At 55.9% G+C, this 23,953-nt stretch overlaps 3 protein-coding genes across 3 annotated transcripts; all 3 read left to right on the top strand.

The window, feature by feature from the left end:
- Positions 1 to 3,944: 3,944 nt before the first annotated feature.
- On the top strand, positions 3,945 to 22,858 carry IQCN (IQ motif containing N). Its single transcript, XM_035285086.3, is given in 5 exon segments — positions 3,945 to 3,972; positions 8,790 to 8,918; positions 12,326 to 12,432; positions 12,434 to 15,496; positions 21,773 to 22,858. Coding segments are annotated over 4 exon segments (4,164 nt in total). The 5' UTR covers positions 3,945 to 3,972; positions 8,790 to 8,905; the 3' UTR covers positions 22,754 to 22,858.
- LOC144580914 (uncharacterized) lies at positions 17,417 to 19,138 on the top strand. The gene is given in 1 exon segment (XM_078361615.1): positions 17,417 to 19,138. A coding segment is annotated over 1 exon segment (1,722 nt).
- Positions 19,088 to 21,752, top strand: LOC144580936 (uncharacterized). The gene has a single exon (XM_078361816.1). It carries the CDS (start codon positions 19,142 to 19,144, stop codon positions 20,057 to 20,059), a length of 918 nt encoding a protein of 305 aa, XP_078217942.1. The 5' UTR covers positions 19,088 to 19,141; the 3' UTR covers positions 20,060 to 21,752.
- Positions 22,859 to 23,953: the final 1,095 nt, after the last annotated feature.

Raw genomic sequence — 23,953 nt, 5'->3', positions numbered from 1 at the left:
TTCCCACCAAGAGCTATATTGGGCTTTATTTGTTTGCCTGAGACAGAGTCTTGCTCTGTTGCCCAGGCTGGAGGGCAGTGGCGCCATCTTGGCTCCCCGCAACCTCTGCCTCCTGGGTTGAAGCGATTTTCCTGCCTCAGCCTCCCAAGTAGCTGGGATTACAGGTGCCCGCCACCACGCCCAACTAATTTTTTTGTATTTTTAGTAGAGATGGGATTTCACCATGTTGACCAGGCTGGTCTCAAACTCCTAACCTCAAGTGATCCGCCTGCCTCGGCCTCCCAAAGTGCTGGGATTCCAGGCCTGAGCCCCCGTGCCCAGCCAGGGTTTGGTTTTTAGCTGTCACCTTGCCTTATGGGAGGCCATGCAGACACTTCAGCAGGGCCTGAAGGAACCTGCTGAGGGGAATGAGGCTGAGGTGGGAGAGCACCTGGCTTGATGTCACCCAGCCTTTTAAGGAGACTGTGCAGAGATAGCCCCACCTTGGCCTCCTCACTTCCAAAGTCCTTGATCCACAGGACACCGAGAATGACACCCCGGGGGCAGAGTGTCACTGGTAGGGAGACTGGGTCCCAGTGAGGTGCCAGTTGGCATCTGTGTGACCTCTGGCGAGTCCCCTTCCCCCAGCGGCCTCCATATCCTGTGCTGTGAGATGGGTGTTTGTATCCACAGTAACCTTGCTCAGGTCAGAAGTCAGAACTGGGAGGTGCCGGGGACTGAACAGTGATTGCACTCAATGGTGGTGTGTCTGTGTAGAGAAGGGGAGGCCAGGGAGGTTGTGGGAAACTGCCCAATGTATATGGCAGAGCAGAGATTGAGCCCACGTCTCTTGCCTGCCCGCCTGCCTCCCAGTGGTCTAAGGCAGGAGGCCTCTGAGGAACCTGGCAGAGAGGGGGAGGACACTTTTTTTTTTTTGGAGACGAGTCTTACTCTGTCTCCCAGGCTGGAGTGCAGTGGTGCGATCTTGGCTCACTGCAACCTCTGCCTCCTGGGTTCAAGCAATTCTGCCTCAGCCTCCCCAGTAGCTGGGATTACAGGTACCCACCACCACATCCAGCTAATTTTTATTTTATTTTTTGTATTTTTAGTAGAGATGGAGTTTCTCCATGTTGGGCAGGCTGGTCTGGAACTCCCGACCTCAGGTGATCCACCTGCCTCGGCCTCCTGAAGTGCTGGGATTACAGGTGTGAGCCACCACGCCCAGCACTACAGCTCACTGCAGCCCTGACCTCCTAGGCTCAAGTGATCCTCCTGCCTCAGCCTCCTAAGTAGCTGGGACCACAAGTGTGTGCCACCATGCCCTGCTAATTATTAAAGAATTTTTTGTAGAGAGGGATCTATATTGCCCAGGCTGATTTTGAATTCTTGTGCTCAGGTGATCCTCCAATCCTACTCTCCCAAAATGCTGGGACTACAGGTGTGAGCCACTGCACCTGGCCTCTGTCTTATCTCTCGCCTCCGCCAACCTTTTTGAGACAAGGTCTCTTTTACTCAGGCTGGAGTGCAGCTCACTGCAGCCTCCGCCTACTGGGTTCAAGTGACTCTCCTGCCTCAGCCACCAAAGTAGCTGGGATGGCAGCGTTGGCCGCCGTACTCGCTAATTTTTGTTATTACTAGTGGAGATGGGGTTTTGCCATGTTGCTCAGGCTGGTCTCAAACTCCTGAGCTCAAGCAGTCCGCCCCACCTTGGCCTCCCAAAGTGCTGGGATTACAGGACTGAGCTGCCACACCTGGCCTCACCAGCATTTACTGAGGCCTAGTTGGTGTCCACTCCCTGGAGGCCAGTCCTCCAGTCTGATGGGGGAGTGAGGCAGGAGTGAGCTGTGATATGAAAGGCTTTTTTGAAACCACAGATCTCACCCACTACTTGAAAACTTTCTGGAGGGAAGTCCTGGCTGTACCAGGTCCTGGGCTGGCCGGTGTCTCCCTCCGGGAACCTCTCCACCCAGATTCTCCATTCCTGCCCTCCTGGCCTCAGGGCCTTTGCACAGCTGCGCGGTGGCTCTGTGCCAGCTACTCTCCCCCAGTCACCCAGCTGAGCGCCACCTCCCAGCCTCACCTGCACACTCTCTCCTCGGAAGCCTGTCCCGAGTAACCCGCAGGCTGGGCCAACACTTTACTGGGCTCCCACAGCCTCCAGTTGCCCCGAGTGCTCACAGCTGCGTTTAGCTCTGGGGACTTGTTCTGATGAAACATCCAAAGAAAGGGCTGGGCGAGGTGACCATGCCTGTAATCCCAGCACTTTGGGAGGCTGAGGCAGGCATATCACTTGAGGTCAGGAGTTCGAGACTAGCCTGGCCAACATGGTGAAATCCTGTCTACTAAAACTCACACCCGTAATCCCAGCACTTTGGGAGGCCGAGGCAGACGGGGTTACCTGAGGACGGGAGTTCGACACCAGCCTGACCAACATGGAGAAACCCCGTCTCTACTAAGAATACAAAATTAGCCAGGCATGGTGGCACATGCCTGTAATCCCTGCTACTCAGGAGGCTGAGGCAGGAGAATCCCTTGAACCCGGCAGGCGGAGGTTGCAGTGAGCCGAGATTGCACCTTTGCACTCCAGCCTGGGCAACAGAGCAAGACTGTCTCAAAAGAAAAAAAACCTACAAAGATTAGCCAGGCATAGTGGCGGGCACCTGTAGTCCTGGCTACTCAGGAGGCTGAGGCACAGAAATCGCATGAACCCGGCAGGCGGAGGTTGCAGTGAGCCGAGATTGCACCACTGCAGTCCAGCCTCAGCAGCAGAGCGAGACTTCATCTCAAAATCCAAACCAAACAAAAAAACAGACAAACGATGTAAACCCCATCCAGCTGCCATCTGCCATGTCCCTGATTTTGCCCAAAGCCACACCCACAGTATAGAGAAGGTTTTGGAGGGGGTGGTCTTTGCAGAGGGAGGCCAGGCACTCCTGCTGGCCCCTGCCCTGGCGACCCCCAGCGGCTCTCTAAGGGAGCCAGGCCAAGGCTTCTGGACCAGGCTGGCTTTGGCTGGAGCCAGCTGCACAGAGTCCAAGGTATGTGTCAGCCTTAGCCCAGCCAGCAGTGACTCATGCTGGGCCCCAGCCCGGCCCTGGGAGGTGACCCAGGACAGCGGCCTGACTTCCCCCTTCGGCTCAGGGTCAGTGTCCACTTTTGCTGGGCCCAGTGGGGATCCCAAGAGACATCAAGTCTGTCTGGCCCCACCCCAAGGACTCCCCAGTCTCCGAGCCAGACCCAGGACATTGGTCAGAAACATGACTGGCCCATGGCACCCCCTTTCTGGTTCCTTCCCATGTAGCCATTTTACACCCTCAAATTCTTTTGAGTTTTTTGTATCCCCAGGCCTGGGGCAAATTCCAGCATACAGTAGGTGCTCAGAAAATGACCACAGCTGGCTGGGAGCAGTAGCTCACGCCTGTAGTCCCAGCACTTTGGGAGGCCAAGGTGGGCAGAGCACCTGAGGTTGGGAGTTTGAGACCAGCCTGACCGACATGGAGAAACACCATCTCTACTAAAAATACAAAATTGGTCAGGCGTGGTGGCGCGTGCCTGTAGTCTCAGCTACTCGGGAGGCTGAGGCAGGAGAATCCCTTGAACCCAGGAGGCGGAGGTTGCAGTGAGCTGAGATTGCGCCATTGCACTCCAGCCTGGGCAACAAGAGTGAAACACCGTCTCAAAAAGAAAAGAAAATGCCCACAGGATGAAAGACTGAAGCTGCCTCTGGGTACACGGGGCAGGAGATTTGGGGTTCCCTCTGCGCTGAGAACCCCTTCTACTCAGGATGAGCCGGTGTAGGTAGCCACCACCATGACCTTGGGCCCTGCCCCTGGTCCTGTCTCCCAGAGCCTGGCTGTGCCTTCTAGCATCCCCTCCCCCACAGAAGCTGGCAGGGATTGGCCGGAACTTGGCTTTGAGTCACAAAGCTGCCACGCCACCAGGACCCCAAGACTGGCTGTTCATTCAGACCGCTGGGTTCAGCTTCAGGGGCAGGTGAGTGGGGCTGATGGCTTCGGGGGCAGGTAAATGGGGCTGGTGGAGGGCTGGTTTGTGGGGACTCATGGGGGACCCTGTTGTTCTGTGACCCCCAGTGCCTTTAGAGTCCTTCTGGGCCTTCTGTGTGACTCGAAATGATGGGGCTCTAGGGACCCCCAAAGCCTTGATGGTAGATTCGTTCACCTGTGATGGGGGGCATCCTGGAGAGCCTGTTATGTCTCTTATTATTTTTAAAGACGGGGTTTCACAATGTTGGTCAGGCTGGTCTTGAACTCCCAACCTCAGGTAATCTGCCCGCCTTGGCCTCCAAAGTGCTTGGATTACAGGCATGAGCCACCACGCCCAGCCTCTTTATTATTTGTTTAAATAAATAGAGACAGTGTCCTGCTATGTTGCCCAGGCTGGTTTCAAACTCCTGGGCTCCAGCCATCCTCCCACCTTGGCCTCCCAAAGTGCTAGGATTACAGGCATGAGCCACTGCACCCGGCCAAGCCTGTTGTGTCTTCGGGAACTTGAGGACGGTGATCTTACCTCGTGACAGATAAGGAAACTGAGCCTGAGAGGGTTTTACTCAGAATTACTGAGCTTGGCTTCTGTGTCCAGGGGGGCCCTGTCCCTTCTTCTCATCCCCCACAATCCCATTTCTTACCCCTTCTGGTTGAGTTCCTTTAAAGAGTTGTACCGTTTGGGATGAAACCTTAGCCCCTGGAATGGGCCCATTCTGCTCCTGAAGCTCTGACGACTCCAATTTCAATTTTTTTTTTTTTTTTTGACATGGCATCTCGCTCTGTCACCCAGGCTGGGGTGCATTGGTGCAGTCTCGGCTCATTGTACCTCTGCCTCCCAGGTTCAAGCGATTCTCCTGCCTCAGCCAGGAGTTCGAGACCAGCCTGACCAATGTGGTAAAACCCCATCTCTACTAAAAATACAAAAATTAGGCCGGGCAGGGTGGCTCAAGCCTGTAATCCCAGCACTTTGGGAGGCCGAAGCGGGTGGACCACGAGGTCAAGAGATCGAGACCATCTTGGTCAACAAGGTGAAACCCCATCTCTACTAAAAATACAAAAAATTAGCCGGGCATGGTGGCGCATGCCTGTAGTCCCAGCTACTCAGGAGGCTGAGACAGGAGAATTGCCTGAACCCAGGAGGCGGAGGTTGCAGTGAGCCGAGATCACGCCATTGCACTCCAGCCTGGGTAACAAGAGCGAAACTCCGTCTCAAAAAAAACAAAAAACAAAAATTAGGCTGGGCACTGTGGTTGACACCTGTAATCCCAGCACTTTGGGAGGCCGAGGTGGGCGAATCACTTGAGGTCAGTAGTTCGAGACCAGCCTGGCCAACATGATGAAACCCCGTCTCTACTAAAAATACAAAATTAGCCGGGCGTGGTGTTGCACCCCTGTAATCCCAGCTACTCTGGAGGCTGAGGCTTGAACCTGTGAGGCAGAAGTTGCAGCGAGCTGAGATTGCACCATTGCACTCCCGCCTGGGCAGTAAGATTGAAACTCCGTCTCAAAAAAACAAAAAAACCCAAAAGTTAGCCAGGTGTGGTGGTGGGCACCTGCCATTCCAGCTACTCAGGAGGCTGAGACAGGAGAATCTCTTGAACCCTGAAGGGGGAGGTTGCAGTGAGCCGAGATCGCACCACTGCACTCCAGCCTGGGCGACGGAGCGAGACTCGGTCTCAAAAAATAAAAATAATAATAAATAAATATATGTGTGTCAGTTATCCGTGCATTGCCTCTTGTCTCCAAATGGACCCTTTCAGTATGTGATTAACAAAGAAATTCGTTTCCTTGTGTCTCCTTTAAAGTGAGCACAATGCTAAACTTTCTCAGTAGAGGGCGCCAGTGAGGCGTTAGGGATAGAGGTGTGGAGACACCAGGTGTAGCCTGCCCCAGCTCTGGGTCCAGAACGTGGTCCTTCAGCAACTTTGTAGCCTTGACCTGATGAAAACTTTTCTGCAGCCCTCTCAACACACACACACACACACACACACACACACACACACACACAGACACACACAGACAGACACACACACACACAGACACACACACACACAGACACACACACAGACACACACACACACAGACACACACACAGACACACACACAGACACACACACACAGACACACACAGACACACACACGCAGACACACACAGACACATACACAGACACACACACAGACACACACAGACACACACACACAGACACACACACACAGACACACACACAGACACACACACACACAGACACACACACACAGACACACACACACACAGACACACACACAGAAAACAGACCCCAAGGCCTTGACCTGATGAAAACTTTTCTGCAGCCCTCTCAACACACACACACACACACACACACACACACACACACACACACACAGAAAACAGACCCCAAGGCCAGGCGCAGAAGCATGCGTGTACAGAGAGAGAGAGGAGAGAGAGAGAGAGAGAGAGAGAGAGAGAGAGAGAGAGAGAGAGAGACAACAGAGACCCCAAATGCCTGTAATCCCAGCACTTTGGGAGGCCGAGGTGGATGGATCACCTGAGGTCAGGAATTTGAGAGCAGCCTGACCAATAAGGTGAAATTCCATCTGTACTAAAAATACAAAAAATGGCGGGCACGGTGTGTAATCCCAGCACTTTGGGAGGTTGAGGCAGGCGGATCATGTAAGGTCAGGAGTTCGAGACTAGCCTGACCAACATGGAGAAACCCCCATCTCTGCTAAAAATACAAAATTAGCCGGGCACGGTGGCACATGCCTGTAATACCAGCTACTCGGGAGGCTGAGGTAGGAGAATGGCTTGAACCGGGTGGCGGAGGTTGCAGTGAGCCGAGATCGCACCACTGCACTCCAGCCTGGGCGACAGAGCAAAACTCCTTCTCAGTAAAAACAACAAAAATTAGCCAGGTGCGGTGGCGGGCGCCTGTAATTTCAGCTACTTGGGAGGCTGAGGCACGAGAATCTCTTGAACCTGAGAGGAGGAGGTTGCAGTGAACCGAGATGCGCCACTGCACTTCAGCCTGGGCGGCAAGAATGAAACTCTGTCTCAGACAACCAAAGCCCCCACGGTGGCCCATGCGCACTGAGGGCCTGCTGCACCCCGCAGCACCGAGGTTTCCGGCGCACATCCACAGCACCAAAGTGAGCGCAATGCTAAACCTTCTCAGTAGAGGGCGCTGGTGATAACCTGTTGATCACCTGTTCCCACACCTGCCCCCTGGAGGGCGGGCCTTTTGCTAATTCTGCCACTCCAGATCAGCTCTGACGTGGCCAATCCAGCAAACATCTCTGCTGCTTGTTAGGTGGGTCCATACCTTCTCCAAAGAAGTCTGAATCCTCTCCAAATTTGCCCCTTTCTGGGGGAATCTCCATCAGCCCCAAAGTACCATAGAGAATTTCCTTTTATACGTACCTTTAATCACAATCATCCTTTTTTTTTTTGGAGACAGGGTCTCAGTCAGACGCGGTGACTCACACTTGTCATCCCAGCTACTTAGGAGGCTGAGGCCCAAGAATCGCTTGAACCCGGGAAGCGGAGGTTGCAGCGAGCCAAAATTGTGACACTGCACTCCAGCCTGGGCAATAGAGTGAGACTCTGTTTCAAAAACAAAGAGACAGGGTCTCACTCTGTCACCAGGCTGGAGTGCAGTGGTGCCATCATAGCTAATTATAGTCTCAACCTCCTAGTGGCCTCAAATCATCCTCCTGCCTCAGCCTCCTGAGTAGCTGGGACTACAGGCACGTGCCACCATGCCTGACTACTTTTAATATTTTTAGTAGAGACGGGATTTTACCATGTTGCCCAGGCTGGTCTGGAACTCCTGGCCTCAAGTGATCCACCCGCCTTGGCCTCACAAATTAATGGGATTACAGTCGTGAGCCACTGTGCCCAACCTATTTTTTTTTTTTTTTTTAAAGACGGGGTTTCACCATATTGGTCAGGCTAGTCTCCAACTCCTGACCTCAGGTGATCTGCCAGCCTCAGCCTCCCAAAGTGCTGGGATTACAGGTGTGAGCTACCGCGCCTGGCTTTTTTTTTTTTTTTTTTTTTGAGACAGAGTTTTGGTCTTATTACGGAGGCTGGAGTGCAGTGGTGTGATCTCAGCTCACTGCAACCTCCGCCTCCTGCGTTCAAGGCATTCTCTTGCCTCAGCCTCCCAAGTAGCTGGAATTACAGGCATTCACCACCATGCCTGACTAATTTTTTGTGTTTTTAGTAGAGATAGGGTTGGCCAGGCTGGTCTCGAACTCCTGACCTCAGGTGATCCACCCGCCTCAGCCTCCCAGAGTGTTGCGATTACAGGCATCAGCCACCATGCCCGGCCAATTATTATTATTATTTTAAGAGACAGTTCTTGCTTAGTTTCCCAGGCTGGTCTCAAACTCCTGGCCTGAAGAGGCACCTGTCTCTGCCTCCCAAAGTGCTGGGATTGCAGGCAAGAACCACTGTGCTGAGCCTGCACACCATTTCCAATGCCTGGGTGTCCTGTCCTTGTTTGGTTAAGCCATCTCTCCGTTGATAGCTTGGAGAGCTGTTTATAGCTCCGTTTAGCAGTTTTTCCTCTGCTAAAGAATACATTGTTAAACATCCCTGATTATACTTCCATATGCCTTGGCCGCGGAACCTCTGCTAATCGCTGTTTTGGTTATTTCCAGATGTTTTGTTTGATTTCTAGCTACAAACTAACACTGGAATAAATTTCCTTGGGTACTCATCTTTGCAGACTCGATTTTTATTTTTTTTTTAGAATTCAGTGTTTTTGCTTTTAACATCTCTTTTTGTGTCGGTCCTGAGGACAGAGCCAGCCCGGGGCAGTGTTGCTGCGCGTTGCCTGGGGTGAAAGGCTGAAGGCTGCCTCTGCTTGCACACTGGCTTCTGAGATTTCACCTTCTTCTCCTGCTTCTCCTCCAACTCTATGACCCTTCAAGGTAAGAAGATGGCCCCTGGGCAAGGGCTCTGGCTAGTCCAGCCTGAAGAGATGGGCTTCTGCCAAACCTGTGTGCTGTGCTCCAGGCCATGCATCAGGGTGGTGGGACAGTGTCCCAGCTCCCTCTGCATCCTAGTTACTTCTGAAAGCCACAGTCACCCACTTTTTCTTCCCTCTTTCCATTCTTCCATATGCTATTTACCTGTTCATCCCCTGATCCACCCACCCACCCACCCACCCATCAGTCTACCTCCTTGTTTTTTTTTTTGAGACGGAGTTTCACTCTTGTTACCCAGGCTGGAGTGCAATGGCGCGATCTCGGCTCACCGCAACCTCCGCCTCCTGGGTTCAGGCAATTCTCCTGCCTCAGCCTCCTGAGTAGCTGGGACTACAGGCACGCGCCACCATGCCCAGCTAATTTTTTGAATTTTTAGTAGAGACGGGGTTTCACCATGTTGACCAGGATGGTCTCGATCTCTTGACCTCGTGATCCACCCGCCTCGGCCTTCCAAAGTGCTGGGATTACAGGCTTGAGCCACCGCCCGGGCATCAGTCTACCTCCTATTGGGTTATGGCTTCACCAATGTCACCAATCTCTCCAGCTCTCTTTAATTTCATTTATTTTCCTTCCTTCCTTCCTCCTTCACTTCCCTTCCCTTCCCTTCGTTTCCCTCCCCTCCCCTCCTCCCCTTCCCTTCCCTCCTCCCCTTCCCTTCCCTCCTCCTCCCTTCCCTTCCCCTCCTTCCCTCCTTTCTTTCTTTCTTTCTTTCTTTCTTTCTTTCTTTCTTTCTTTCTTTCTCTTTCTTTCTTTCCTTCCTTCCTTCCTTCCCTCCCTCCCTCCCTCCCTCTCTCTCTTTCTTTCTTTCTTTTCTTTTTTTTTTTGAGACAGAGTCTCACTCCGGGTGCCAGGCTGGAGAGCAGTGTCGCGATCTCGGCTCACCTAAACCTCTGCCTCCTGGGTTCAAGCAATTCTCCTGGCTTAGCCTCCCAAGTGGCTGGGATTACAGGCACCCGCCATCATGCCTGGCTATTTTTTTTTTGTATTTTTAGTAGAGAGGGGGTTTCGCCACGTTGGCCAGGCTGGTATCGAACTCCTGACCTCAGGTGATCCACCCGCCTCAGCCTCCCAGAGTGCTGGCATTACATGTGTGAGCCACTGAGCCTGGCCTCCTTTAGCTTCACATTCATTTATCTGCTTGTCTTACATCTATTCATCTACCCACCCACTCATTCATTCATTCATCTTTCCATACATTTGTCCCTCCCCCTACCCATCCACCATCCATCATTCATCCATCTATCTATGTATCCATTCATCCTCCCACCCACCCATCATTCCATTTTCCATCTACCCATCTACCTACCCACCCACCCATCCATCCATTCACCCATTCATCCACATAATCTTCCCTCCCTCTATCCATTTACCATCCAATCCATCCACCTTTCATCCGTCCATCTACCCATCCATTTATCCACCTATCTATTTTTTGTTTGTTTGAGACGGAGTCTTGCTCTGTCACCCAGGATGGAGTGCAATGGTGTGATCTCGCCTCACTGCAACCTCTGCCTCCTGGGTTCAAACAATTCTCCTGCCTCAGCCTCCCGAGTAGCTGTGATTACAGGTGGCTAAGTTCTGTATTTTTAGTAGAGACGGGGTTTCACTATCCACCCACCTTGGCTGCCACCACGCCCAGCCCCACCTATCTATTCACCAGTGTTTGCCCATTTATAGACCCATCTGCCCATCCATCCACCAATTCATCCACCCACCCTTGCATCCATCCATTCATCTATGTATGTATCCATCCATCCTTCCATCCATTTATCCATCCACCCATCTTTTCATCAGTTGTTTCGCCTATCCCTCCATTCATCTGCTCATTCACCCATCGGCTCATTTATCCATCCATCCATCCATCCATCCATCCATCCATCCACCCACCCATCCACTCACCCATGTGTCCATTTTCCTGTTAATCTGCCTTATTTATTTATTTATTTTTGAAAAGGAGTCTCAGTCTTGTCACCCAGGCTGGAGCGCAGTGGCACGATCTCAGCTCACTGCAATTTCCTCCTCCTGGGTTCAGGCAATTCTCCTGCCTCAGCCTCCGAGTAGCTGGGACTACAGATGTGTGCCACCACGCCTGGCTACTTTTTTGTATTTTTAGTAAAGATGGGGTTTTACCATGTTGGCCAAGCTGGTCGTGAACTCCTGATTTCAAGCAGTCTGTCCACGCTGGCCTCCCAGAGTGCTGGGATGACAGGCGTGAGCCACCGCGCCAGCCAGTCTGCCTTTACCTCTTCATTCGTCAGCTTCGTTTATCTCTTCATCAAGTCCTTCACCCGTTTCTCACCCCATCCACCATTCACTCATCCACGGATACATCCACTCAGTATCTAGCCCTGTATCCATCTGTCCATCCAACTTCCAGTCCACTCACTGTTTATCAGTCAAGGTGCCTACCCGCCCGGTACCAAGCCCTATGACTGAGATGGGGGACACAGAAATGACTCTGTCTTCTAGGATTCACAGTCAGTGGGGAGAGGCAAATAATATCCCCCATTACACTTCTCTCTCTCTCTCTTTCACACACGCACACACACAGCGAGAGAAGCAAACAGGAAATTTCCAAAACATTGTGATCAGTGCTTTACTCGGGGTACATCCAAGATAAAGTTCGAGAAGCAGGCCGGGCGCGGTGGCTCACGCCTGTCATCCCAGCACTCTGGGAGGCTGAGCCTGGTGGATCACCTGAGGTCAGGAGTTCGAGACCAGCCTGGCCAACACGGTAAAACCCCATCTTTACTAAAAATACAAAAAATTAGCTAGGCATGGTGGCACACGCCTGTAGTCCCAGCTACTCGGGAGGCTGAGGCAGGAGAATTGCCTGAACCCAGGAGGCGGAGGCTGCGGTGAGCTGAGATCGCACCATTGCACTCCACCCTGGGTAACAAGAGTGAAACTGTCTCAAAAAAAAAAAAAAAAAAAAGAGGGGGCCGGGTATGGCGGCTCATGCCTATGGTCCCAGCACTTTGGGAGGCCAAGGCGGGCAGATCGCGAGGTCGGGAGATAGAGACAATCCTGGCCAACATGGTGAAACCCCGTCTCTAAAAATAAATAAATATATAAATACATACATTACAAAAAAAGCAGGTAAGTGGTTGGGCATTCCAGTGGCATGCACTGTGTGCCAGGATGAAGTGACCATAGGATGATGAGAAATGCATCTAGGGACAGCAAAGGCCACTTGAGAGAGGGAGGGAAGGATAGAAAGACGGAGGAGGAAGATCTCAAGGTGCCAGGAACAAGAATATCTGGGTCCGGGGGGCCAGTGTCCTCCCCAGCCAGGAGACCTCTGGTCTGCAGGACCTGCTGTGCCCTGACCACCCCCTGCCACCCCACAGGCAGAGCTGACCTGCCCAGGAATCAAGGCAATGCAGTCGGCCGCCCAGTCCAGTTCAACAGCCAGTTGTCACCCAGTTGGGCAGTGTGTCCTCCAGCCCCCACCCACGCCTAGCCTCCCGGAAACAATGGAGAAAGCGACTCCACAGCCCCAGCACCAGGGCCCCACGTCCAAGGAGCATCTTCTGCAGCAGCCTGCCCGAGCCGAGCCGGTGCCCCGCCACATCCCACGCCTCCGGGCTGTGGTCGAGAGCCAGGCCTTCAGGAAAATCCTAGTAGACGAGATGGACATGCTGCATTCCCACGCGGCCACGCTCATCCAAGCCAGCTGGAGGGGCTACCAGCTCCGGCAGAAGCTCATTTCCCAGATGATGGCGGCCAAGGCCATCCAGAAGGCCTGGCGGCGCTTCAGCACGAGACGCATCCTTCACTCCAGGAAGCTGTCGGTGAAGAAAGCGAAGGCGGAGGAGGGGGACATCCCTTATCACGCCCCACAGCAGGTGCGCTTCCAGCATCTGGAAGAGAACTGCCTTCTGTGCCCGCCTGTCAGGGTGAACAAGGAGACCCAGTTCCCGTCCTGTGACAATCTGGTCCTCTGCAGGCCCCAGTCGACCCCGCTCCTGCAGAGCCCCGTGGCTCAGGGTGCCCCAGACCCCTGCATGCAGGCTCCTCGTGCTGCCGGAGTCCCGGGGTTGGCCTTCCTGCCACACCAGATGGTCACCATCAGATTTCCCTGCCCGGTGAATCCGGGCGCAAAGTGCCAGCCGTGCCTGCTGACCAGAACCATCAGAAGCACCTGCCTCGTCCACATAGAGGGTGACTCAGTGAAGGCCAAACGTGTCACCGCCCGGACCAACAAAGCCGGGGCCGCAGAGACACCGCTCTCTGGAAGGTGTGGCCAGGCAGTTATGGGACCACCCAGCACCCAAGCCCAGGGCCCTGTGGAAGCAGAGACCCTGAAAGCCCCCTTCCAGGTGTCCCCAGGGCCCATGATCACCACGACCCTGCTCTACACGTACCCAGTGGCCTCCATGACCCTGCCACAGATGTGTCCAGCGTCCACAGTGACCAAGACTCTACCCAAGACTAGCCGGGTTCCCAAAATCACAACAACCAAGACCCCAGCCCCACCGTCTCCGCGGCCCGCAGTGACCAAAACTGCGCCTCATGCATGCCCCATGCCCATGGTGACAAAGCTCCAGGTGCACCCTGCAGCCTCTGGCACCCGCACCCCGCTGCAGATGCGCCCCGCAACCGTCATGGCCAAGAACCCACCTCAAGTGTGCCTTCTGGCTTCCATCATGAAGAGCCCGCCCCAGATATGCCCAGGGCCTTCCATGGCAAAGACCCCGTCCCAGATGCGCCAGGCGGCCGCCCCAGCCAAAAACCTGCTGCAGACATGTCTGGCAGCCACCACGTCCAAGACTTCATCCCGGACGAGTCCAGCTGGGGTGACGAAGCCCTCGCCCCAGACGCGTCTGGCAGCCATCATAACCAGGACCCCTGCCCAGTTACGCTCGGTGGCCACCATCCTCGGGACCCTGTGTCTGGCCTCAGCAGCAGCGGGAAGCGTCAAGGCTCCACCCCCAGCGGCGGTTGCAGCGGGAATTCCCAACACCCGGGGCTCCACCCAGGAGAAGCAGCCCAAGGCCAAGGCCGAGGTGAACGTGAAGCCGGCTGTGGAGGTGGTCAAAGCCTCATCCCGCTCCTGTGTGGCTGAGGGGAAGATCAGACGTGTGCCCCAACCACATCCCGGAGCTGGGGTCCCCAGGGCTCTAGCTAAACTTCCTTTAGAAGCCGAGAAAATCGAGACTGGCCCCCAGAGACAGGTGAAAATAGACATGGCACTTAAGACCAGTGTGGCAGTGGAGACATCTGGGGCTCCATCCTGGACAAACGCTGCAGAAGAAGGGGATGACCCACCTCACCTGTTTGAGCCTATAGAAGAAATGGCTGTCACCCTGTCCCAGGAACAGCTGGCTGCCCCACTGACCAATGCCTCATCCCAGAGACATCCACCCTGCCTGTCCCAGAGACAGCAGGCCTCCCCGCTGACCAAAGCCTCATCTCAGGGACATCTGCCCACCGAGCTGACCAAGACCCCGTCCCTGGACCACCTGGTCACCTGTCTGAGCAAGGTACATTCCCAGACACATCTGGCTGCAGGTGCCATGAAGGTCCAATCCCAAACACATCTGTCCACCTGTCTGACCAAGACACAGTCCCAGGGGCAGCAGGTCACAGACATAACCAAGTGCCTCATCCCAGCGTACCAGGCTGCTGACCTCAGCAGCAAGACCCGTTCCCAGGTGCTCCTAACCAGGTCTAAGGGACCCAGCCAGGCCTGCCAGCACCTCAGTGCCCTCAGCGCTCCGCCCTGGGCCAAGCCGGAGGACAGATGTACTCAGCTGCAGCCCCACAGCCAGGTGTCAGGGAAGACTACTCAGCAGGGACCATGCCCAGCGGCCTCTGAGGTCCCGGGTATGCTCGTGCCATTGACGGCACCCACCGGACATTCCACATGCAGTGTTGAGTCCTGGGGGGACAGCGGGGCTGCAGGTGCCCAGCTGTCAATGCCTGGCCAGGCGGTGCCCTGCCAGGAGGACACGGTGGGCTCCCTGCTGGCCTCTCTGTGTGCTGAACTGGCCACTGTCCTGGCATCCCAGGAAGATCTCCACATTCTGTTGGCCAAAGCCCTCTCCCAGGGAGAAATCTGGGCAGCTCTGAACCAAGCCCTGTCCAAGGAGGTCCTGGGTGCCGCTGTCACCAAAGCGCTGCCCCAGGGTGTGCTGAGCCTGGCGCTGGGGAAGGCGCTGTCCTGGAGTGAGCTGCGCCTGGCCCTGTCCCGGGGCGAGCTGCGGGTGGAACTCACCAAAGCCATGCAGGGAAAATTGGCGGAGGTGCTTAGCAAGGCTTTGACGGAGGAGGAGCGGGCAGCTCTGAGCCAGGCCCTGTGCCAGGGCAAGCTGGGTGCCATCCTGAGCCAGTCTTTGTATCAGGTGGCCCTGAGGACTGGAACCATCCTCCCCAAAATCAACAGTAAGCAGGCCACCTCAAAATCAACAGGAAGCAGGGTGACTAAGACGCTGGCCCCGGCGGAGGTGGCCTGCAGGGGCAGTCCGTCAGCTGCGTGGGGGCCCTGCCTGGGCCCCATGAGACCACAGGCCAGCAAGGTCAGGGATTCCCAGGTTGGGGTCTGGGAGCGTTTCACCATAGGCCAGGCTGCCTTGGGAGAGGGGACCCAGCAGGGACTTCTCAAATCTGGATTTGAGCTGCAAATTCCAAAAGGAAAATGCATGCCTGAGCCTAGAGCTTGGTCCATTGGCATCAGATTTGAACCCCGAAGGGGGTGGGGTGGGCCCCAGTTTGCCCAGGCTGTCCCACATGCAGCCACCCCTGAGTCTGTGACCGCCTCTCATTGCCAGCGGTGTGGGCTCAAGCATAAACCAACCCTCCATGACTTTTGGCATGGCCCCGAGCTCCCACAAGCCACACGTGGTCAGCAGGGTGGCCTCTTGTCCGTCAACCGGGGAGGGGAGGGAGGCCTCAGGCAGGCTTCTGAGCAGTGTGGGCAGTGGGAGCGCTGCCCGTGTTCACCAGCCTCACCCTGCCTGCGGGAGCCTGAATTGGTGTCCGTCCTCCAGGGTTAGCAGGGGCCATCCCGGTGTCTACCAACCCTCAGTGGCCAGGGGCCATCAGAAGCCATCCAGAGCTTCCAAGGAGAGCCTGCAGAGGAGGTCTCAGCCCCCAAATCACAAACAGGCCTCCCCAGGTACTAGGGAGGCGATCGACAAGGCAGCCCCAAGTCCCTTCCAGGTCACCAGGGTGACCACAACTGAGGCACGCAAGACTTGCGGTCTGTTTCAAGCTTCCCCAGGCAATGCACTGACGCACGTTCGTCCCAAGACATCCATCCATGGACAGGGGAGGGATCGAACGCAGGATTCCATGTCTGCCCTGCTCTGTCCCCGGAAGCTGGCTACAGACCACCAGCCATCCATCCTCAGTGAGCTGGTAGGCGGTCTGCCGCAGGTTCGAGACAGTGGCCTGGCTGAGAGCTTCTCCCAAGGCAAATCTGAAAGCTCCCTGCAAAGCTCTCGCTCCTTCAGCCTTTCTGCCCTGTCCGTGGCCAGCCTGCCTGCTGTCAGTAAGATAGATGAGTCACGGGAAGGCAGTTTAGAAGGGGACCTTGCCCAGAAGCCCCTTTTTCCTCCAGAGTCCATGAGGACACCAGAGGTTTAAGGATACGCAAGAGGCTGAAACTGCCTCTAGGTATGTGACTCTACGCTTCCCCTACCAGCCCGCTCCAGCCTCGTAGCAGGTGCCCATTTTCCAGCGCAGCTCAGTGTCTAATGGTGTGACTGCGTGTTCACTGGGGCTCAGAGACCGAGATCCCTCAGTTTTCCTCAGACGAGCTCTGTGACTCTGATCCACATGTCTCAGGCCACCATCACGACAGAGCCGAGGAGGACTCTGTCTTTAGGTACTGTGGTCCCCACGGCATGTAAGCCACCATCTGTGGCCATGAGCTTGGCTCCAAGTGTGTCTTAGGCTACACTGGCCATCAGGGTAACCCCATAGCCAGGCCACGCATCAGAGTCCAGTAGGCTGGCCCCAAGCCTATCCCAGCATATAGCATCCAGTAGAGTGTCCCCAAGGTTAGCTCCCCATCTATGGCTAATGGGGTGACCCCAAGTCTACCACACTCCTCTATGCCTAATAGAGTGACACTGAGACCAGCACAGGCATCTGTGGTGAGCGGGAGGTCCCCAAGCCAAGGACACCCATCAAGGACCTTTGGAGTGGCTTCAAACCACGGCCACCAATCAATAGCTAACTGGGGGTCCCAAAAGCTAGCCCAGCCATCTGTGGTCAGTGGGGAGTCCTCAAGCCTAGACCAGCCATCTCAAGCCTTTGGGGTGTCTCCAAGTCCAGCCTACCCATCTCAGGTCACTGGGTAGTATCCAACCCTGGCCCAGCCATCTCAGCCCTCTGAGGAGTCTCCAAGTCTGGCCCAGCCATCTCTGACCATCAGAGTGTCCACAAGCGTAGCTCAGCCATCTCAGAGTATTGGAGTACCCCTAAGCCTAGCCATGTCATCTCACACCATTGGACTGTCCCCAAGCCTAGCCATGTCATCTCACACCATTGGAGAGTCCCCAGGCCTAGCCATGGCATCTCACACCATTGGACTGTCCCCAAGCCTAGCCATGTCATCTCACACCATTGGAGAGTCCCCAGGCCTAGCCATGGCATCTCACACCATTGGACTGTCCCCAAGCCTAGTCATGGCATCTCACACCATTGGAGAGTCCCCAAGCCTAGTCATGGCATCTCACACCATTGGAGAGTCCCCAGGCCTAGTCATGGCATCTCACACCATTGGAGAGTCCCCAAGCCTAGCCATGTCATCTCACACCATTGGAGAGTCCCCAAGCCTAGCCATGTCATCTCACACCATTGGAGAGTCCCCAAGCCTAGCCATGTCATCTCACACCATTGGACTGTCCCCAAGCCTAGCCATGGCATCTCACACCATTGGAGAGTCCCCAGGCCTAGCCATGGCATCTCACACCATTGGACTGTCCCCAAGCCTAGCCATGTCATCTCACACCATTGGAGAGTCCCCAGGCCTAGCCATGGCATCTCACACCATTGGACTGTCCCCAAGCCTAGTCATGGCATCTCACACCATTGGAGAGTCCCCAGGCCTAGCCATGTCATCTCACACCATTGGAGAGTCCCCAAGCCTAGTCATGGCATCTCACACCATTGGAGAGTCCCCAGGCCTAGTCATGGCATCTCACACCATTGGAGAGTCCCCAGGCCTAGCCATGTCATCTCACACCATTGGAGAGTCCCCAAGCCTAGCCATGTCATCTCACACCATTGGAGAGTCCCCAAGCCTAGCCATGTCATCTCACACCATTGGACTGTCCCCAAGCCTAGCCATGGCATCTCACACCATTGGAGAGTCCCCAGGCCTAGCCATGGCATCTCACACCATTGGACTGTCCCCAAGCCTAGCCATGGCATCTCACACCATTGGAGAGTCCCCAGGCCTAGCCATGGCATCTCACACCATTGGACTGTCCCCAAGCCTAGCCATGGCATCTCACACCATTGGAGAGTCCCGAAGCCTAGTCATGTCATCTCACACCATTGGAGAGTCCCCAGGCCTAGCCATGTCATCTCACACCATTGGAGAGTCCCCAGGCCTAGCCATGTCATCTCACACCATTGGAGAGTCCCCAAGCCTAGCCATGTCATCTCACACCATTGGAGAGTCCCCAGGCCTAGTCATGGCATCTCATACCATTGGAGAGTCCCCAGGCCTAGTCATGGCATCTCACACCATTGGACTGTCCCCAAGCCTAGCCATGGCATTTCACATCATTGAAGTGTCCCGAAGCCTAGTCGTGCCATCTCACACCATTGGAGGGTCCCCAAGCCTAGTCATGGCATTTCACATCATTGAAGTGTCCCCAAGCCTAGTCATGCCATCTCACACCATTGGAGAGTCCCCAAGCCTAGTCATGCCATCTCACACCATTAGAGAGTCCCCAAGCCTAGCTCACCTGTCTATGGCCATTCATGAGTCTCCAAGCCTGGCTCAGCCTCCTCAGGCCACTGGGGAATCCCTAAGCTTGACCTGGCTATCTCAGGCCACTGGGGTATCCTCAAGTGTACCCCACCAGTCTGTGGCCAGTAGGGTGTTCCCAAGTCTAGCCCAGCCATCTCAAGTCAGTGGGATGTCCCCTAGATGAGATTACCCATCAATGGCCTGCAGGGTGTCCCCAAGCCGAGCTCTTTGATCTATGCCCAGTGAGGTGTCCCCAAGCCTAGCCCAGCCATCTCAAGCCACGGGGAGGTCCTCAAGGCTAGCCCACCGACCTATGACCTGTGTGGTATCCCCAAGCCCAGCCCAGTTATCTCAAGCTATTTGTGTGTCCCCAAGCCTCGCCCACCCATCAGGGCCCTGCGGGTTGTCTCCAAGCCTAGCTCATCCATATGTGGCCAGTGGGGCAGCCGCCAGCCGAGCCTACTCATCTCAGACCACTACAGGATCCCCAAACCAAGCCCGACCATCTGTAGCCCCCAGCCCAGCCAAGACACATTCATCTCACAGCCCAGCCTCCAGCCTAGCAGAGCCAGCCACAGCCCCCGGCCTATTCCTGCCATCTGTGGCCCAGAGGGAATCCCTGAGCCTGGCCCAGTCACCCTTGTGCACTAGGCTGGCCCCAAGCCCATGGCAGCCACCTGTGGTCAGTGGTACGTGCTGTGGCCTCAGTGACCCACGGTGGGGCTCTGGGCTGGACTCACATCTGCAGTGCTTGAGGGTGAATGCAGTAGCTCCGCATCTGTGCCACCTACCAGCGCGGTGGACCTGTGGACCTTGTCCCTCTGTGGCTGGAAGTGTGGGCCAGGGTCTGAACCCGCCATCTCTGGGTGCTGGGGTGGACCCATGTGAAAAGCCTCTGATGGTTAGTGAGACGATATCCAGCCTCCAGGCCTCCAAGCTCAACGACCTGTCCCTGGGGTTCCATCACCCATGCAGCATCGGTGGGAGGCGTGGGTGCCCAGCCTTTGTGGTCAGTGTTTCAACACCAAATCTCTCCCAGGCTGGTGAGGAGGCCTGCCGTACAGGCCAGCGAACCACACCTCTGTTCAGGGGCGTGGCTACAAGCTATCCCCAGGGGCCCGTGGCTGATGCTATGTTCCTTAGTGGGTGTTAGGGAACCCCGTCTCCTGGCCTAGCTGGGAGTCTCCCCTGGAGAACCATGGTAACTGGCACTGGCCAGAGTCACTGTCAGGTGGCCAATGGCATGGCTTCCTTGCATCCCAGGTCTCTGAGGGAGGTGACCCTTTCACACATCCCTCTGGAGCCACCGGGAAGGCCCCCAGCCCCTCTCTGGCTTCAGCACCCAACAGACTGGGCATGACTCAGTCTAATCTTTCCCGGAACAGTGCGGGTCCTGGCATCTCCCAAATCATGGGCACGGTCCCAGGCACTCCACCTGTGGCACAGCCTCCAGCTTTCCCCCAGGGTCCAGCATCCCAGGCATGGGTCAGAGCCCCTCTGCAGGTTCTGTGTCCAGTTGGCAGATAGAAAGAAGCCGAGCCTATCCATAAGACCCTCTGCTAGCTTAGCTGCTCCAAACTTGCTCCCAGGTTCAGTAGTGAGTGGGGAGAGCCCAGGTGTCCCCTCTGGTTCTGTGCCAACAATGGGGGCCTCTAGTGTGGCTCAGAGCCACCCCAAGGGGTCCATGCTGATTGGAACCACTGCCCGTCCTTACCACAGAGCCCTGGCTGGGGAGAGTTTGACAGTCGCTTTGCAGATGTCCCACGCCACCAGCCTGGCTCCAGTTCACTCCCCAGCCCCAGTCGCTAGTGGTACAGCCAGGAGTCCTCGCCCAGTGCCCACGGTTCTGTCAAGAGCCTTACAGTTGAGCCGCGATGCCGCGATGATGCCATCTGGGGCCACAGGCCACCAGGCTGAGCTGGGAGAATTGGATGAGGCTCTGTCCCAAGCATCAGGATGAAGCGGATCCAGTGACATCCTCAGCAAAGCTGGGGTCACTGATGCAACTCCGTGAATGTACCCCAGTCCTCCGAGAGCTTATGGGGGCCATGACCATAGGTCCCCGTCTGAGAAAGGGACTCTTCCCCAAGGCCAAACAGCATTGTTCAAGGAGGTGCCTTCCAGCCATGCTAGTGGCATGGTCCCTGTCCCTTTTCAGACCCTGGGTTTAGCTACTAAGACTCCCTCAGTTTCTCAGCAGGAGTCGGTGGCTCACACTAGACCCCCAGATCACTATCAGGGTATAGTGGTTTCTAATGTAGTCTCAGGTTCACCCCAGATGGCCCGTGGCAGTACTGAGGCTTCCAGATTGCTTCCAGGTTCTGCGGCCAGGGTGGGGAACCCTAGTCTTCCCCAGAGGTCAGGGACAGCATGGTCTCACATGCGCCACCATATCCATTCTCGGCTAGAAAGGCATCGTCCAGTCCCTTCCAGATGGACACTGTCCCCAGTGCACTCCAGAAAACAGTGTCTGGGAACCCGGCTCAGAGCAGCCGCTGGGACTCCACGGGCCCTAAAAATTCCTACAGATCCACACATGGTAGTATTGTTTCAGAACTGCTAGAAAGTTCTGTGGCCAGGGTTAGGCCCTTCCAGGCTGTGCAAAGGCAAGCATCCCAGGCCTCACCGAGAGGTGCTGCAAACCCCACGCGTCTCCCCTCTGCAGAGGTAAGACCCATCATCCGCACCGGGGAGATGACGCACCCCTCGGCCATTCCCCCGCTGGTCCTGGTTCAGAGGGTGTCTCTAGGCTACGAGTCCTCCCCGAATGGTTCCCTGCAGCCCCTTTTTAACTAGGAGTCACTGTGGGGATCTCAGGACTCCTGCTGTTAATCACAAGGCACCCCTGAACTCCACTATATTCCAGGGCCCCGTGGATGCTGGTGTGGCTGGTGGCCAATCGTGGAACCGCGCCATATCCAGTGCAGTGGTCAGGCCCATGGACCGCGGCGTGGCTCGGGGCAGCGCGTGGGAGTCGGCCAGGGGTGCTGCGTCCTGGGAGACCCGGCGCCACAAGGCGGTGGTGCATCCCAGGTGGTCTGGGCAGCCGATGGTGTCCATTCAGGCCACAGAGGAGAGCCTCATCCTGGCAGTGGTCACGCTCCAGGCGGGCGCCCGTGGCTACCTGGTGCGTCGCAGGATCCGGGTGTGGCACCAGAAGGCCGTGGTCATCCAAGCTACTTGGCGCGGCTACCGTGTGCGGCAGAACCTGGCACTCCTCTACAGAGCCATCACGATCATCCAGGCTGCCTGGCGCGGCTACTGCACCCGCCGGAACCTCGCCCGGCACCGGCAGAGGCTCCACCCCGTCCTGTGGGCGAAGCTGGGCGGCAAGGTCCGGGTCCCGTCTGACGGCAGCCACTTCCAGGATGGCAGGGCCAGGGCCGTGTCGGACCATCACTGCTTCCAGTCCTGCCAGCCACACGTGTGCAGTGTCTGCCACTCCCTGAGCTCCAAGATCGGGAGCCCGGCCAGTGTGGTGATGCTCGCGGGCTCCAGCCCTCGCATCTGTCACACCTGCGGACACACCCAGCCCACCCGCGTGGTGCAGGGCATGGGCCGGTTGGCCGGGGGCCCCGGGGCAGTGTCCTGGGCCTCCGTCTCCCAGCGGGCTATCCTGAGCCCCAGGCAGCCACATCACCAGGACAAAGCAGCCACAGCCATCCAGTCCGCCTGGAGAGGCTTTAAGATCCGAAGGCAGATGAGGCAGCAGCAAGTGGCAGCGAAGATAGTTCAAGCCACCTGGCGAGGCTACTACACCCGGAGGTGCCTGAAGAGCCCAGAAGCACTCCTGGGACCAGCAGGCCCCTGGGCCAGCTCACGGCACACACATTGGCCCTGCCTCTAGCACCCTGGCTCCCTGCAGTGGGGACTTCGTGGGAGGCACAAGTGGCTCCCTGGGCCTAATGAATAAAGTCCTCCACAGCCTACAAATTGGGTGATGTGTTCTGGGTTAATGGAAGCGGTTTGGGTACAGTGGGGGGTCCAGAACATCCCGGAGGGAAGAGTCTGAAGTTTCCAACCATGTAGGATGTATCTGGGGTCTGTGGTCAGGACAGGGACCTCAATTCTTTTCCGGAGGTCAGGGGCTGCCAATGTGGTCTCACCTGTGCCCTTGCCATATCCACCTATGGGTAGTGGGATGGTGTCCAGCCCGTCCCAGATGGAAACTGTCCCCGGTGCACTCTAGAAATGTGTCTGGGACCCGGCCCAAAGCACCCACCTCGTGTCCCTCACCCCTAAAAATCCCACAGGATGGCTGTAATCCCAGCACTTTGGGAGGTCCAGGTGGGTGGATCACCTGAGGTCAGGAGTTCGAGACCAGCCTGACCAACACAGAGAAACCCTGTCCCTACTAAAAATACAAAAAATTAGCCGGGCGTGGTGGTGCACGCCTGTAATCCCAGCTACTCGGGAGGCTGAGGCAAAAGAATCGCTTGAACCTGGGAGGCGGAGGTTGCAGTGAGCAGAGATTGTGCCACTCTACTCCAACCTGGGCAACAAAAGCGAAACTTCATCTCAAAAAAAAAAAAAAAAAAAGAAAGAAAAAGAAAAATTAAAAAATAGGCCAGGTGCAGTGGCTCACGCCTGTAATTCCAGCACTTTGGGAGACCAAGGCAGGCGGATCACCTGAGGTCAGGAGTTCAAGACCAGCCTGACCAACATGGAGAAACTCCACCTCTACTAAAAATACAAAAAATTAGTTGGGCATGGTGGTGCATACCTGTAATCCCAGCTAGTCGGGAGGCTGAGGCAGGAGACTTGAACCTGGGAGGCGAAGGTTGCAGTGAGCTGAGATAGTGCCACTGCACTCCAGCCTGGGCAACAGAGTGAGACCCTGTGTCCAAAAAAAGAAGGAAAAGGGCTGGGCACTGTGGCTCACGCCTGTAATTCCAACATACTTTGGGAGACTGAGGCTGACCTCCTAATTTGAGGTCAGGAGTTTGAGACCAGCGTGACCAGCATGGTGAAACCCTGTCTCTACTAAAAATACAAAAATTAGCCCGGTGTGGTGGCACACGCCTGTAATCCCAGCTACTCAGGAGGC

This window comes from Callithrix jacchus, chromosome 22 (genome assembly GCF_049354715.1).
Source record: "Callithrix jacchus isolate 240 chromosome 22, calJac240_pri, whole genome shotgun sequence".
In the NCBI taxonomy this organism is placed as follows: Eukaryota; Metazoa; Chordata; class Mammalia; order Primates; family Cebidae; genus Callithrix; species Callithrix jacchus.
This window is presented reverse-complemented; position numbering and strand designations above follow the sequence as displayed.